This window comes from Argopecten irradians, chromosome 16 (genome assembly GCF_041381155.1).
Source record: "Argopecten irradians isolate NY chromosome 16, Ai_NY, whole genome shotgun sequence".
NCBI classification, from domain to species: Eukaryota; Metazoa; Mollusca; class Bivalvia; order Pectinida; family Pectinidae; genus Argopecten; species Argopecten irradians.
Genome location: NC_091149.1, coordinates 31,845,687 through 31,862,590, shown reverse-complemented (window position 1 = coordinate 31,862,590; position 16,904 = coordinate 31,845,687). Strand labels below are relative to the sequence as shown.

Genomic DNA, 16,904 nt, shown 5'->3' with positions numbered 1-16,904 from the left:
GATGGCGAGGGACACTGGCATCCATCAAGAGAACGATTTCTCCTACTTCCAAATTTGGGACGGAGGGGTTCCTGCTGCCACTTAATCTCTTGTCTGAAGGTATTTGTAGGTACTGAGTTCTTCCATCTCTTCCAGAACTGATCAGCGGGAACTTGTGTATGCCGCCATTGGGATTTGTAACATCTCCTTTAAATTCAGTTCTTCATATAGTTCCACCTCTGTATTCAACCTTTGGGTAATGGAGGGTGCTTGGGTTCAAAATTGGGGAATTATCTGGATCACCAGGAAACGGAAAGTAAGGGGCCTCCGCATTAAACTATGGCACAGACCTCTGCCATAAGAGTGCAATAGGACCTCGTGAGTGAGTTGCTTCCCTTGGACTTCACAAAGCATGGAATCTAGAATCCTCCTTACTAAACCTATCATTCATTCCCACGCACCACCCATATTGGAGGCATGGGGTGGGTTAAACTTCCAAACGGCCTTGTTTTTTCAGCAGAAAATCCATCAATGTCCTGGTCCTCCATGTTTCAAGCTTAGTTCACTTGCCGCTCCAACAAAATGTATACTGTGGTCTGATCTAAACTCTTTCACTGGACCGCTGGGAGAAATAAACCTACGCAGAGAATTTATGAAGGACGATGAGCTGAGTTCTTCCACACCTTCAATATGAATGCCACGTGTGATGAGACAAGAAAACATGGCCTACCGTTTAGAATTAGCGGCCTCTCCACGGGTGCGACGAGTCGTCACGGACCAGGGACCAAACGTATCGACTCCAACATATGTGAATGGTAGACTTGCAGTGAGTCTATCTAATTGCAGATCTGACATCTTCTGGTGTTCAACTGTTCATCTGAGTGTCTTGCACTTCACACATGCATGAAGGATAGAGTTGATTAATCGCTTTCCCGCCATGTCACCCAGTAACCTGCAGAGCGGACCGCGCCCTCTGTCAAATGTCGACCTTGATGCTGAATATCCTCATGATAATGTCTAGCTAGTAATTTTGCCACATGGTGTCTTCCGGGAATCACAATAGGTGTTTTCTCTCCAGTTTCAAGCGTTGATTTTTTGAGACGTTCTCCAAGCCGAATCAAGCCATCAGAGTCTAATACAGGGGACAAGGTCACTAATCTGCTATTTCTAGGAAGAGGGAGATTCTATATTTTAGGACCGATCGGTCTACAAGATGGCCGACAGGTAGCCATCTTCGATTTTGATAATTTAAATTAGTTAGTGTTATATATCCAGAAAGAACTGAAAAGATCTTTCTCAAATTTCATATGGAGTAATATGTAGTAAAAAAAAAATAAAAATAAAACAATTATAAAAAAATATGTAGTTAAAGTTTGAAAAGCAGAGAAAAGATCCCTCTTTCCATTGTCAGACGTAGAACATTATTTGGTGGGCGCCAAGATCCCTCTTGGATCTCTTGTGTTTTTCTGGTTTGAGCCGGAGTGGGCCGGAGTGGGGGAGCTAGGTCATGTCTTCACGACCGGGAATGTTAAGAAGATATGTGACAGGAATTTGTTATTGCTTTCTTTGTCTCTGGTAATCTTTGCTCTTTTTATGACTGGGAAAACGGAAGGGGTATATTTCAATTGTAAAAAATCAGTTACATTAATTTTGTTTTCCAAGTTTTGTCAAATACATGTACAAGTCAAAGCTGTATGTATGTGCTAGGTCTTGGATTACACTTTTGTAGTTACAGTATGTATCTTTTATGTATATACGTTTTATCTGTCAATTATATATATATATATAGATTATAAATGTATGTGTAAAATTCCTTATGGATGAATTGAAAATATTTAGTGTTAATTGTAGAGGTTTATCTCCTGATCCTGTGAAGCTAGGAGACATTTTCGAAAACTTAAGAAGTGGAAAGAAAATGGAAAGATGAATGGGGTTACCAGGCATGGTTTAATTCATATTCCTCAAATAGTCGTGGGGTTGGTAATCTTTTCAATAACACTTTCGACTATAAATTACTGTCCGTTACCAGAGAAAAAACTGGAAATATTCTTATTCTCGACATTGTACTTGCTTCTTCTGATAAAAACATAATTCTAGAGACACTTTATGGCCCAAATGATATCAATATTATTTTTTATCATTATCTTTCACATTAACTTTAATGGCGACAGAATACTTCTTTTATTTTAGAAGAAGATTGGAATGTTCCGCAGAGTTATGATGTAGATACAAAAATTATGTTAATAGAAATAATGAGGCAAATTAAAAAGAAATTCTTGCATTAAAGGAACTATTTGATCTTTTGGTTATTTGGAAAAATAGAATAGATCGGAACAGTTCGGATACTTCCGAGCTATTTTAAACGTGTACACGTTAAAAATTAATATTTTAATTTAATTCTTTAACAACTTTGCGAATGCAAACTTTACAAAAGTCGGTAAATATCGAAATTTTAAAACTTAGAGAGGCGGAGAAAAATATGTAGAACATTCTAAATACTTTTTCTATGCCAAAAATACAAGTCACAGACCATACATCTTTAACGTGAAAATGTGTTGGATAAAAAAACAATAGATCCATCAAATTGTTCTTCATGGAAGCCACTTCATTTAGATTGATATTGAAGCTTATGGAGGGGACAATATCTAAGGCTAAGAAAAGATGGGATTTTGGTAAGAAGTAGATCTTTAAATACTTTTTGGAAAGATTTTTTTATGGGCTGAGCTAAGTGGAGAGGAACTCCTCACAACCCCAGATTTGGTTGCCTTACAACTATTATGGTTGAATAATTTCATTAGGATTGATAACAAAACTTTTATCTACTAACATTGGTGTGAAGAAAATATTTTTTTTTATTAATAATTTGAATGAAAACAATGTACTTTTTAACTTATGAAAGGTTTTGTGATAAATATAACCTAACAATTATTTTTTGTATCGATTGCAATGCAAGGGTGACACTTAGGTATCACTATGTCGGCGTCCGAGAAACTGTTTCCATGCGATAACTTATGCAAACTATGCATAAAGCTAATTTTATGCAGTGACACATACCATTATTATTGATAACTAAAGTTAGTATCTTTCTGTTCTAAGACATATATATATAATTTATGTATATATATATACACCCTTTATGTGGCCTCTAATAGTTACCCCGTGTAGAGGCCCGATATAAGGCGCTCTCTCATTGGCTGTTATATTAATACTACATATTACTGATTGGTTGATATATTAAGCTTCATCTCCGCAAAACATTTTCACATGCGCCATCATTTTCACCTCATTTTACGATTAATTTTTACAATTTCGGAAAGTTTAAAACCCATCCTACTTCCCACCCTTTAATTCAAGCTTTTCTTTTACGTCATATTGGGTGACGTCATTTTGGCGTAATTCTGACGAAGCTGACCTTTTTTGCGTAATTCTGACGAATCCCCACAATAGGGAAAATAATTTGTAATCTTTGGCTTTTTTATTTTTATTGTTCTCTATTTGAAAAGAGGGCTATGGTTATTGGAATGGTCAATTTTAGAGTCTCCAGTTACAATGTATGTGTTAATTGAATATGGAGTACTAATTATTATGATGTTATGACCATTCCATTATTTTGTATGTGTTAATTGATAACTTTCATGTGATTTTTACATGGTTTAGTTTTAATAAACCGTCATCTTATATAAGATGTTGTCATCTTTATAAGATGGCCATTTTCAATTCATTTCAACCAAATTTGGTATATTGTTTTATACCAATGAGATCTCTGATGAGTTCGATAATGGGACTTTAAAATCGTCAAAACAGATAAATCCATGGTTTTCAACCAAATTTGGTATATTGTGTCAAAAAAGATAATTTTGATTAGATTTACAGATAATATATTTTGTGGGCACTGCTCTTCCAGAGACAATTCAAAATGATATGTTTTTGTGTGTGGGCACCATATTAGTGAAAGACATTTTCTTTTATATACTTGTGATCTTGCTAAAAACTTGATGTAGCTCCTGTAAGGTGATAACTGGGGAGAGTTACCGCCCTTGGTGGAAAAACGAGATGAAACCGGAAAGAGTATGGCGAGCCTGAGCGCGACGCGGGAAGCAGAGAAAAAGGACGCGGGGCAGTGTAATGGAGCAGTGGACGTGACACTAGCTACATTTGAGTGTGCTGTATACGCGTGGGAAAAAGTGACTGCTTCGTGTTATGGTGTGATGATGGTATCTACGATAGAGAATTGTTCAAGATGTAACAATTAACGCGGGACGCCCTGAACTGTGACCGTGGACGGTGAACGGATAGATGAACTGATAAACCAGTATGATAAACATGGTAAGTGTATCAGTGCCCCACATAACAATGTTGTAATTTGTGTTCCAAAGAACAGCCCATCCATCTCCACTGCTTCATGGGGGAGGTGGATGTGCTGCGTGCTTCTCCCTACTTCCCACTGAGGAAGGCGAAGGTGAGCACTCCAGTCTCGGGGACACAGCATCTTTAGTGACACCACAGCTCGACATTCTCACCAAGGACATCGCATAACACACAACTCGGAACGCTGCTGCTTTGTGTGAGCTGTATGGACTTTTGTTCCTATAGTACTCCATCATTTCCAGTCAAAGGGATTCATGCTGTAGGGAGGACCTCCCTATATTCTCCAGATGGATCCTCAAGGGTCATACTGTTAATTTTACGAACGGAGAGTTATGCTGTATATATATTGTAAATATGTTGGACTCGTCTGGACCATTGTTAGCCAGGAGACCCAACTATTTTTGTTCGGCACAGGGATGATTTTAAAATGGGGAGGAGTGTTGTGAAACAGGCTTATGTTGGCTGGGATCAAACATTTGGTACCTAGTACTCGTAACACCTCGGGTGTCACCGCGTTTCCGGTTGGCAAACGATACCAAGGCAGTCTAGAGAGCTACACTGAACCAAAAGAACACGTTCCTAGCATTGTTATTACATTCTACACCTTACTTGGTGAGTATACTTGCTGTTAACAGTGACCTCGCCTAAGTTCGAGCCATTTGTTGAGCGCTTGCCCCTGGGTTCTGTCCCCTGGTCGAGACACACCAAAGTCTATTGTTATGTATGACACTAAATACATGTAGTTATGAGATAAGGGAGATAACTCCTATAGTTTTTTTTATCAATACATCCTATAAAGGTCATATCATTGATTTAGGTTATAGAACTTTCTAGAATATAATCATGTATAAACAAATATGTTTGTAAACATGTTGATTTTAAGTAGAGATCTAGAATGATCTATTTCCAGAAAGTTATGTGTGTTTATTTGTTTACTGCTTTTAGTTAGATATTTCTAGAAGTAGAAGGTTCTCCAATATTCTTGAATTAGGGTTAAGCTATATATACTCCAGCTGCCCAAAGCTAATCAGAACTGTAATGAGACCTGTAATAAGACATATCAAGAATTGTACAGCGCCATATAAGATTCTATTGGGAGAGCTATTGTACTTTATCTGTGGATTATTACAACACTTTGTGTGGATTTATTCATATTGCCTGGAACTTTACAAATCATCGGTGGACATTCAATTTCCTTGTGGATTTGTGATTATTGTTAATTTGAAACCCGGAAGGATCAAGGATTATACCAGGACATTCGCATACAGATAAGTAACACTTTAAATCATCGTACTACTCTTGTACCACCACCAATTACTTTAGACATTGTAAACCATCTCTGTATAATATTGTATATATAATTAAATTGTGTTTTGAATTTAGCTGCTGGTTTCTCCTTTCTGTTATTCGTTAATGTAACAGAATTGGGGGCTCGTCCGGGATCGATATTCAATTTGTGAAATCTAACTTTGAAAAATTAATTAAGAAATTTTCAAAATTTGTGTACAAACTTTGAGTTTACATTTGAAACCAACAGCTAGATAAATATGACTACTATGCAGGTAGAACAGTTTGTTAAAGCGCCATCCCTGGAAGTTCTTTTGCAAGTTAGTAAGAAGGATTTACTGTTATTGGGTAAACATTTAGGCCTTACTATCAAAACTAATTTGAGAAAGCTGAAATTAGGAATGTAATTAAAGATATTTTGTTGACAATGGCAAATTTGACTCTAGTGCATTAGATAGTATAGAGGAAACAGTCACTTCAGAAATCCAAATTAGACAAATGGAACTTGAACATGAAATGAAAATGAAACAAATAGAGAAAGAAATGAGAGAAAGAGAAATAGAAAAGGAGTTAAGAGAAAAAGAAATAGACAAAGAAAGATAGTTAAGAGAAAAAGAAATTGAGAGAGATCAGATGTTAGAGCTAGAGAAGCAGAAAATTCAAGCTGAAACAGAACTTAGAATGAAAGAATTAGAGCTAGCTTCTCAAGACAGTTCAAGTAATCTAACTTTTAGGGGTTTACAAGGAAACAGAGTTTTGATGTCAGTAGAAATATTAGGTTAGTTCCTCCTTTTCAAGAGAAAGAAGTTGACAAGTATTTTCTACATTTTGAGAAAATAGCTGACAGTATGAAATGGCCTGAAGATAAGCTTACAATGCTTCTCCAGAGTGTCCTGATTGGTAAAGCTAGAGACATTTATTCTTCTTTATCTGTAGATGAGATTTCAAATTACCAAGTAGTCAAGAAAGCTATTTTGAAAGCTTATGAGTTAGTTCCTGAGGCTTACCGCCAGAAATTTCGAAACTCGAGAAAGAGAGATGAACAAACTCATGTAGAATTTGCCAGCGAAAAAGAACAATTATTTAATAGGTGGTGTGATTCTAAAGAAATTGATGAGGATTTCGGTAAATTGAGGCAATTATTGTTGATAGAGGAGTTTAAACGTTGTGTCCACACAAACATAAAAACTCATTTAGATGAGAGAAAAGTTGAAACACTTAGTGAAGCAGCTACAATGGCTGATGATTACGCTCTCACCCACAAAGGCTCATTTGTTAAAAACAGTTCTCAAGACAAAAACAGTACCACAGGTACTAGTAAATTTGGTCAGCCTAGGAACCCAACCTTTAGTGGCCCTTCTAACGACAAACCTAAATTAGGTGATAAGACTAAGTCTGATTCTAAAACAGATCATAGGGCAGGTGTGGGGTCTCCTTCTGGTCCTGTTTGTAATTACTGCAAGAAAGTAGGACATGTTATGTCTGAATGTTATTCTCTCCAGCGTAAGGAGCAAAGGCGTAAACAGTCAGTTCCTTCTGTGTTAGCTATGTCAAAGCCTAGTCAGAAACTTAGTGATATTGTGGAAGATTCTAAAGTGTCTGTTGAGATTAAGAGCTCAGAGTCTGATAGTGTCTTGGAGAAGTACTCTCCCTTCATTTCTGAAGGTTTTGTTTCACTTACTAGTGATATTACCAACTTGAAACCTGTGAAGATTTTGCGAGATACTGGGGCTTCTCATTCTTTGATATTAGATGGCGTAGTGCCTTTGTCTGAGGAGACCTCATGTGGTAGTAGTGTTTTGCTTCAAGGTGTAGAGTTAGGTTTTGTTAATGTGCCTCTCCATTCTGTTTATTTAAAGTCAGACTTGGTTACTGGGCCTGTCACCATTGGTGTTAGACCAGAACTTCCCATAGAGGGCGTGTCGCTCATTTTAGGCAATGACTTGGCTGGAGAGAAAGTTAGGGTAGATCCCTTAGTGTCCAGTATTCCAGATAAAACAGGTGATGCTGAGACTATTCAACAGGAATTTCCTGGTATTTTCCCTTCTTGTGCTGTAACTCGTTCAATGAGTAAGAAGGTTTCTGATGTTGCAGTAGTTGAGGATCATTATAGTCCAGGGTTAGGTGACACTTTCTTGGCTCATGATATAGAGGATGTCGGGAGCAAGTGTGATCTTTTGAGCAATCCTGTAGACTTTGATAGTGATAGAGTTGTTCCTAACAAGGGTACTTCTTTGTCTGACATGATGAGTAAATCATCTTTGTCTAGAGAGGAGCTTATAGTAGAACAGGAAAAAGATCCTGAAATCTCCTTATTGTGTAATCGGGCTTTGAGTGAGGAAGAGGCTGAGAAAGTCCCGGTTTGTTACTTCCGTCAGTCAGGTGTGTGATGCGCAAGTGGCGCCCCCCTGATGTGTCTCCCGAGGAAGACTGGAAGGTTGTCAATCAAATAGTTGTCCCACCGAGGTATAGGCAAGATATTCTAAGTTTGTCTCATGACGTACCTATGGCAGGGCATTTAGGTGTGACCAAGACTTATAACAGGATCTTAGATCACTTCTTTTGGCCCAAGTTGAAACGGGATGTGGCTGATTTTTGTAGGTCTTGTCATACTTGTCAGGTGGTAGGGAAACCTAATCAGAAAATCCCTGTTGCACCTTTGCACCCCATTCCAGCATTTGAGGAACCATTTAGTAGAGTCATTATAGACTGTGTAGGTCCTCTACCCAAAACTAAGTCTGGGAATGAGTATCTTTTAACTATTATGTGTGCTTCCACACGCTTTCCTGAAGCCATTCCACTCAGGAATATTAAAGCCCCTAACATAGTCAAGGCTTTGGTTAAATTCTTTACATTGGTTGGTCTTCCAAAAGCTGTCCAATCGGACCAAGGTTCGAATTTCATGTCTGGTATTTTTCAACAAGTCATGTACCAGCTCCAGATCAAGCAGTATAAGTCTAGTGCTTATCATCCAGAGTCTCAGGGTGCTTTAGAACGTTTTCATCAGACATTGAAGAATATGATGAGATCTTATTGTTTTGAAAACAAAAGAGATTGGGACGAAGGTATACACATGTTGTTGTTTTGGCGTTAGAGAATCTGTACAAGAATCTCTTGGCTTCAGTCCCTTTGAACTTGTGTTTGGACATACTGTACGTGGTCCTTTGAAAATTTTGAAAGACAAAATTTTGGACGAAGATTCTAAAGTGAATATCTTAGAGTATGTGTCTAACTTTAAGCAAAGGTTGACAAGGGCATGTGAACTGGCAAAAGAAAATTTGGCCGTTACTCAAACCAAAATGAAAACATGGTATGATAAAGATGCCCGTGCAAGAAGTTTTGATCCAGGTGACAAATTTTGGCCCTATTACCAATACCGGGTCAGCCTTTGCAAGCTAGATATTTTGGACCTTATGTTGTTGAGAAAAAGGTCGATGATGTTAACTTGTACAAACTCCAGGGGCGCAAGAAAACTCAATTATGTCAGTTAATATGCTTAAGAAATATGTAGATAGAGAAGAGAGCAAGACCTCTCAACCTATTGCTACTTTGGCCTCTGTACCATCACAAAGTGAAAGTACAGCTGATATTTGTAAATTAGACTTAGATGGTGGTGTACAAGATGTAGGTTTAGACTGTGGTCTTAAGTTACGGAACTCAGATGTGCTCGCGAACTTGGACAAGAAACTATGTCATCTATCGGAAAAGGAACGCAATGAACTTAAAGATTTGATACTTGAGTATAAAACATTTGTTTCCGGATACACACCAGGCAAAACAGATGCTATCTATCACGACGTGGATGTAGGCGATGCGCCACCTGTCAAGCAACATCCTTACCGTGTCAATCCTTTGAAAGAAGAACACTTAAAGAAAGAAATTCAATACATGTTGGACAATGATATTATTGAACCAAGCAAAAGTGAATGGAGCTCTCCATGTGTTCTGGTACCAAAGCCAGACAAGACATACCGGTTCTGTACTGACTTCAGAAAAGTAAACTCTGTCAGTAAAACAGACTCTTATCCAATTCCAAGGATTGACTCGTGTATTGACAAAGTTGGCAAAGCCAAGTACGTAAGCAAGTTTGACCTGTTGAAAGGATATTGGCAGGTGCCATTAACAGAAAGAGCTAAAGAAGTGTCGGCATTTGTAACCTCGCAAGGTTTGTACCAGTACAAAGTTATGCCATTTGGTATGAAGAATGCCCCGGCAACATTTCAACGTCTTCTTAACAGCGTGATATCAGACCTGGAAGGCTGTGATGGATACATTGATGACGTCATCAACTACCACGACACGTGGGAAGACCATCTACGCGGGATTCGTGAATTCTTCGAAAGACTCACTACCATGAAATTGACTGTAAACTTATTGAAATGTGAATTTTGTCATGCAACTGTTGAATTTTTAGGCCATGTTGTAGGACAGGGGCAGGTTAAACCTGTTCAGGCCAAAGTAGAATCAATTATAGATTTTCCAGCTCCTGGAGGCAAGAGAGAGCTGATGAGGTTTCTTGGTATGGCTGGATACTACAGAAAATTTTGTCAAAATTTCTCTGTTATAGCAGCTCCACTTACTGCTTTGTTAAAGAAAAATGTCAAATTTGTCTGGTCAGACGACTGTAAGTCTGCCTTTGAGAAATTGAAAGCCATACTATCAAACTCACCAGTTCTGACTGCTCCAGATTTTAATAAACAGTTTAAACTGTTTGTTGACGCCAGTGATGTAGGTGTTGGTGCTGTTTTGATGCAAGAAGGTACGGAACAAATTGACCATCCAATTTGTTATTTCTCGAAAAAGTTTGACAAACACCAGAGGAAATTATTCCACCATTGAGAAAGAATGTTTAGCGTTGATTTTGGCCTTGAACCAATTTGATGTGTATCTCTGCACTACAGTTGTGCCTGTGTTGGTCTTCACCGACCACAACCCCTTTGACATTCATTGGGAAAATGAAAAACAAAAACCAAAGAAATTCTCAGGTGGAGTTTGACTTTGCAAGAGTACAATCTTGACATCAAACATATCAAAGGGAAAGACAATATTCTAGCTGATGCTTTATCCAGGATTTAAATATTACTTGATATGTCAAGAAAGTTTCCTTTTCAAGAAAACTTTCTTTTCTTTAAGGAGGGGTGTGTTATGTATGACACTAAATACATGTAGTTATGAGATAAGGGAGATAACTCCTATAGTTTTTTTTTATCAATACATCCTATAAAGGTCATATCATTGATTTAGGTTATAGAACTTTCTAGAATATAATCATGTATAAACAAATATGTTTGTAAACATGTTGATTTTAAGTAGAGATCTAGAATGATCTATTTCCAGAAAGTTATGTGTGTTTATTTGTTTACTGCTTTTAGTTAGATATTTCTAGAAGTAGAAGGTTCTCCAATATTCTTGAATTAGGGTTAAGCTATATATACTCCAGCTGCCCAAAGCTAATCAGAACTGTAATGAGACCTGTAATAAGACATATCAAGAATTGTACAGCGCCATATAAGATTCTATTGGGAGAGCTATTGTACTTTATCTGTGGATTATTACAACACTTTGTGTGGATTTATTCATATTGCCTGGAACTTTACAAATCATCGGTGGACATTCAATTTCCTTGTGGATTTGTGATTATTGTTAATTTGAAACCCGGAAGGATCAAGGATTATACCAGGACATTCGCATACAGATAAGTAACACTTTAAATCATCGTACTACTCTTGTACCACCACCAATTACTTTAGACATTGTAAACCATCTCTGTATAATATTGTATATAATTAAATTGTGTTTTGAATTTAGCTGCTGGTTTCTCCTTTCTGTTATTCGTTAATGTAACACTATACAAGTTGTAATTTCTGCTTATGCTTAGCGCTGAGCATTAACAGATAATGAGAATATTGCTTAATTTAATTACTCACCATTGATTAAAGCCACTGTGAGGTGAATTGGACTGCTAAATTGAGTTCGTCCTGTAGCTGTTTTCATTTTCATAAAGTAAATTCCTGTGTCTTTTGTAGACAAGCTTGAAATGGTCAGAGAACCGACCGAGTATGAATACTTGCTGCCGTTCTGTAAACCTATGTAATAAACTGCATTCCCGACATTCCGGTGGAACCAGGTTAAATACGTTATTCCATCTGAAGGAACAACAGAGCATTCTAATGTAATGTTACCACCTGGAACAGCGCTGTAGGACAACTTCGGAACGGTTATTGTTGTTTCTGAAAGTACAGATAGGAACAAAACTGTATATGAAAGCATTTAAACATGATTAACATATGTCAACATAACTGGATATTTCTGTGACAATCAACGTTTTCTCTACGATATATATGCATTTTAAACCATAGTTAGCGAGTCGTTCAGATTGTCGTTAACTCATGTTCAAAAATAATTAACACTTGACGACTCTCTAATTAATCGCTCACGTTAATCACTCCAGAACAACCGAATAAGTATTTTACGAGTTGTGAAATATAGCTGTCATGATGATCCAAGAGGAAACAGGGAATTTATAGGCACCACAATCAATTTGATGGCTAAAAAGTGTAAATTCTGGCCCTCTGTAGGGCTATTATTTGCTGTTTAGAAAAATATATAGGTAGGTATTGTTTAACTTGTTTTTTTTTCAACGAAATAAAGGCCAGATGACATTATTTTTGGAACACCCCTCTTATGTACTAGTCAAGATAATGAATTGTTTATTTAGCATATTACGTTATACATACCCTGGACAACAGTTACTGTAATTCCGCCGGACTTTCCCGAACCGTTACTGTTTCTTGCCTCACATGTATACGTCCCAGCGTCTGACTCAGTAAGGCGATGTATATTTAGATGTGGAACTGGTGTGTCGGTATCCCTAACACTGTACTTGTATCCAGGATATCCAGGAGTTACTATACCGATATTGGATCCAGATGTCTTCGTCCAAACTACTGATGTTGCCGGCGGGTTGGCAGATACGATGCAAAGCAAATTAACTGATAATCCTAAGTGTCCTGTAACATTCTGTTGAAAGTGATACACGGTTGGAATCGCTAAAACATAAAATATATGATGATTAATTATATATCACACCAAATCTGGCTGCAATATTTGCACAATTATGCAATGGGACAGCAGTAAAAATTTAACATTATTTCGATTTAGGCAGTGCTTAAGATTTTCTCATCAAAAGAAGATACATGGGAAATCCAGAAGATACTTCATTGTCAGACGTTAACATTCCATGAATATGACTTAAAATTTGCATCTGATGACTCGGCAAATGTGACCATAGAGTTACTCGAAGTACACGTATATCGTGATCCAACCTAAATAAAGTGCATACCATTACTCTAAAGATTTGAAATTGTTTGGAAAATAAAGAATTTAGAGCTAAGGTTAATGTAGTCGCCTTCTACTATCATGCAGTGGGGAAGCAGGTGCAATTCTAACATACTAACTTTAGTGAAGAAATTAGCTCATAAAACCATCTTATATAGGTTGCTGTAACAAGAGATCCCAGAGGGATCTTGGCGCCCACCAAAGATTGATCTATGTCTGACAAATGAAAGAGGGATCTTTTCTCTGCTTTTCAAACTTACACTTCTTTTTTCTGCTTTCAAACTTTAAACTATCAAAATCCAAGATGGTGGTCGCAAAATGCAATAGGCAGAACTAGGGTCCTAGAGGAACCTACATATGATATTTGAGAACAATCCCTTCAATACTTTCTGAGAAATAGCGGTAACAAACTTTAACTATCAAAATCCAAGATGGCCACCGGTCGGCCATCTTGTTGACCGATCAGTCCCAAAATGCAATATGCACAACTGGGTCCTAGGGGAACCTACATATGAAATTTGAGAAAGATCCCTTCAGTGCTTTCTGAGAAATAGCGGTAACAAACTTTAACTATCAAAATCCAAGATGGCTACCTGGCGGCCATCTTGTTGACCGATCAGTCCCAAAATGCAATATGCACAACTGGGGTCCAAGGGGAACCTACATATGAAATTTGAGAAACAATCCCTTCAATACTTTCTGAGAAATAGCGGTAACAAACTTTAACTATCAAAATCCAAGATGGCTACCTGGCGGCCATCTTGTTGACTGATCAGTCCCAAAATGCAATATGCACTACTAGGGTCCTAGGGGAACCTACATATGAAATTTGAGAACAATCCCTTCAATACTTTCTGAGAAATAGCGGTAACAAACTTTAACTATCAAAATCCAAGATGGCTACCTGGCGGCCATCTTGTTGACTGATCAGTCCCAAAATGCAATATGCACTACTAGGGTCCAAGGGGAACCTACATATGAAATTTGAGAAAGATCCCTTCAATACTTTCTGAGAAATAGATCTAACAAACTTTAACTATCAAATTCCAAGATGGCTGCCCATCTTGTTGACCGATCAGTCCCAAAATGTATCTTGTCGCCCACCAAAGATTGATCGATGTCTGACAAATGAAAGAGGGATCTTTTCTCTGCTTTTCAAACTTACAATTCTTTTTTTCTGCTTTTCAAACTTTAAACTATCAAAATCCAAGATGGTGGTCGCAAAATGCAATAGGCAGAACTAGGTCCTAGAGGAACCTACATATGAATATTTGAGAACAATCCCTTCAATACTTTCTGAGAAATAGCGGTAACAAACTTTAACTATCAAAATCCAAGATGGCCACCGGTCGGCCATCTTGTTGACCGATCAGTCCCAAAATGCAATATGCACAACTGGGGTCCTAGGGGAACCTACATATGAAATTTGAGAAAGATCCCTTCAGTGCTTTCTGAGAAATAGCGGTAACAAACTTTAACTATCAAAATCCAAGATGGCTACCTGGCGGCCATCTTGTTGACCGATCAGTCCCAAAATGCAATATGCACAACTGGGGTCCTAGGGGAACCTACATATGAAATTTGAGAACAATCCCTTCAATACTTTCTGAGAAATAGCGGTAACAAACTTTAACTATCAAAATCCAAGATGGCTACCTGGCGGCCATCTTGTTGACTGATCAGTCCCAAAATGCAATATGCACTACTAGGGTCCAAGGGGAACCTACATATGAAATTTGAGAACAATCCCTTCAATACTTTCTGAGAAATAGCCGTAACAAACTTTAACTATCAAAATCCAAGATGGCTGCTTGTCGGCCATCTTGTTGACCGATCAGTCCCAAAATGTAATATGCAGAACTAGGGTCCAAGAGGAACCTACATATGAAATTTGAGAACAATCCCTTCAATACTTTCTGAGAAATAGCGGTAACAAACTTTAACTATCAAAATCCAAGATGGCCACCGGTCGGCCATCTTGTTGACCGATCAGTCCCAAAATGCAATATGCACAACTGGGGTCCTAGGGGAACCTACATATGAAATTTGAGAAAGATCCCTTCAGTACTTTCTGAGAATTAGCGGTAACAAACTTTAACTATCAAAATCCAAGATGGCTGCCTGGCGGCCATCTTGTTGACCGATCAGTCCCAAAATGCAATATGCACAACTAGGGTCCTAGGGGAACCTACATATGAAATTTGAGAAAGATCCCTTCAATACTTTATGAGAAATAGCGGTAACAAACTTTAACTATCAAAATCCAAGATGGCTGCCTGGTGGCCATCTTGTTGACCGATCAGTCCCAAAATATAATATGCACAACTAGGGTCCTAGGGGAACCTACATATGAAATTTGAGAAAGATCCCTTCAGTGCTTTCTGAGAAATAGCGGTAACAAACTTTAACTATCAAAATCCAAGATGGCTACCTGGCGGCCATCTTGTTGACCGATCAGTCCCAAAATGCAATATGCACTACTAGGGTCCTAGGGGAACCTACATATGAAATTTGAGAAAGATCCCTTCAGTACTTTCTGAAAATTAGCCGTAACAAACTTTAACTATCAAAATCCAAGATGGCGGCCTGGTCGGCCATCTTGTTGACCGATCAGTCCCAAAATGCAATATGCACAACTAGGGTCCTAGGGGAACCTACATATGAAATTTGAGAAAGATCCCTTCAGTGCTTTCTGAGAAATAGCGGTAACAAACTTTAACTATCAAAATCCAAGATGGCTACCTGGCGGCCATCTTGTTGACCAATCAGTCCCAAAATGCAATATGCACTACTAGGGTCCTAGGGGAACCTACATATGAAATTTGAGAAAGATCCCTTCAGTACTTTCTGAGAATTAGCCGTAACAAACTTTAACTATCAAAATCCAAGATGGCGGCTGGTCGGCCATCTTGTTGACCGATCAGTCCCAAAATGCAATATGCACAACTAGGGTCCTAGGGGAACCTACATATGAAATTTGAGAAAGATCTCGTTATAAAAAAAAATATACGATGAGGTCTACTAGTATTTGAGATGAAAATAATATTCTGTGTTAGGAATTTATTTAAAATTGGAAAAGTGTTTATGCTCATAATATTTGGGTTTATATATATATATATATATATATAATACATAATTTACAGATGCTCCACCGGCGATATTTTTTAGCGTTTGATATTTAAGAACCACTTAACCTTATTTGCCTATTGGTTTTTGGTCCGTGGTTCGTTTATGTGCGTTAGCCAGTCGTGTAAGACACTGATAATTTAAAAATTAAAACAATTATGATTACTATAAGAGAGAAACTATTTGGAGCTACATATGTAGGTATTTGTTTTAAAATGGGAAAGCATGTATGCCTATACTAGCATGAACATAATTACTGTTTTGCTTGCTTCACAGTTAACTACATTTCATTTAGTAATCGGTTCATACTTATTCAAAAGTTCCGTTGTTACTTTTGTTAATCACTGTATTTATTTCACACAGTGCAGTTACAATTTAATCATTCTGTATAGTATATATTTATATAAATCCTTCGTATGTGCATTGTGTATATTCTAACCACATTCACATGAATGTACCGCACCTTGCACAGCACACCGCATGCATGGAATGCCGTCCTTACATGATCATAGCTGGTAATAGGACGTTAAATAATCAAACAAACAAACACAATATTTGTGATATACACGAACGATTGACATTCTTTGTGATGGAAACTATTTTAAGGAATGACACGGCAATTTAAATTTTTATATGCAAATTAGTTTGCCGTCTTAATTCAATATTCCGTGTTAGCGACATGTTGGTTGATACATGCGTTGGAAATCGTCTATTTCTGTGAGAGGTTGGAAGATGTAAAAGTCGCTAAAGGCGCATATATAACATGGTATTAGGCATTTAGATTCTATATCGAGTGACAATTAAAC

At 37.6% G+C, this 16,904-nt stretch overlaps 1 protein-coding gene across 1 annotated transcript in view; it reads right to left on the bottom strand.

Moving 5' to 3' along the window:
- Positions 1 to 527, bottom strand: part of LOC138310164 (basement membrane-specific heparan sulfate proteoglycan core protein-like) — a 33,348-nt gene extending 32,821 nt beyond the window's left edge. The window contains exon 1 of the mRNA XM_069251287.1: positions 473 to 527. Coding sequence (XP_069107388.1) covers positions 473 to 527 — 55 coding nt within the window. The remainder of the gene's footprint in view (positions 1 to 472) is intronic.
- Between the last annotated feature and the right edge of the window lie 16,377 nt (positions 528 to 16,904).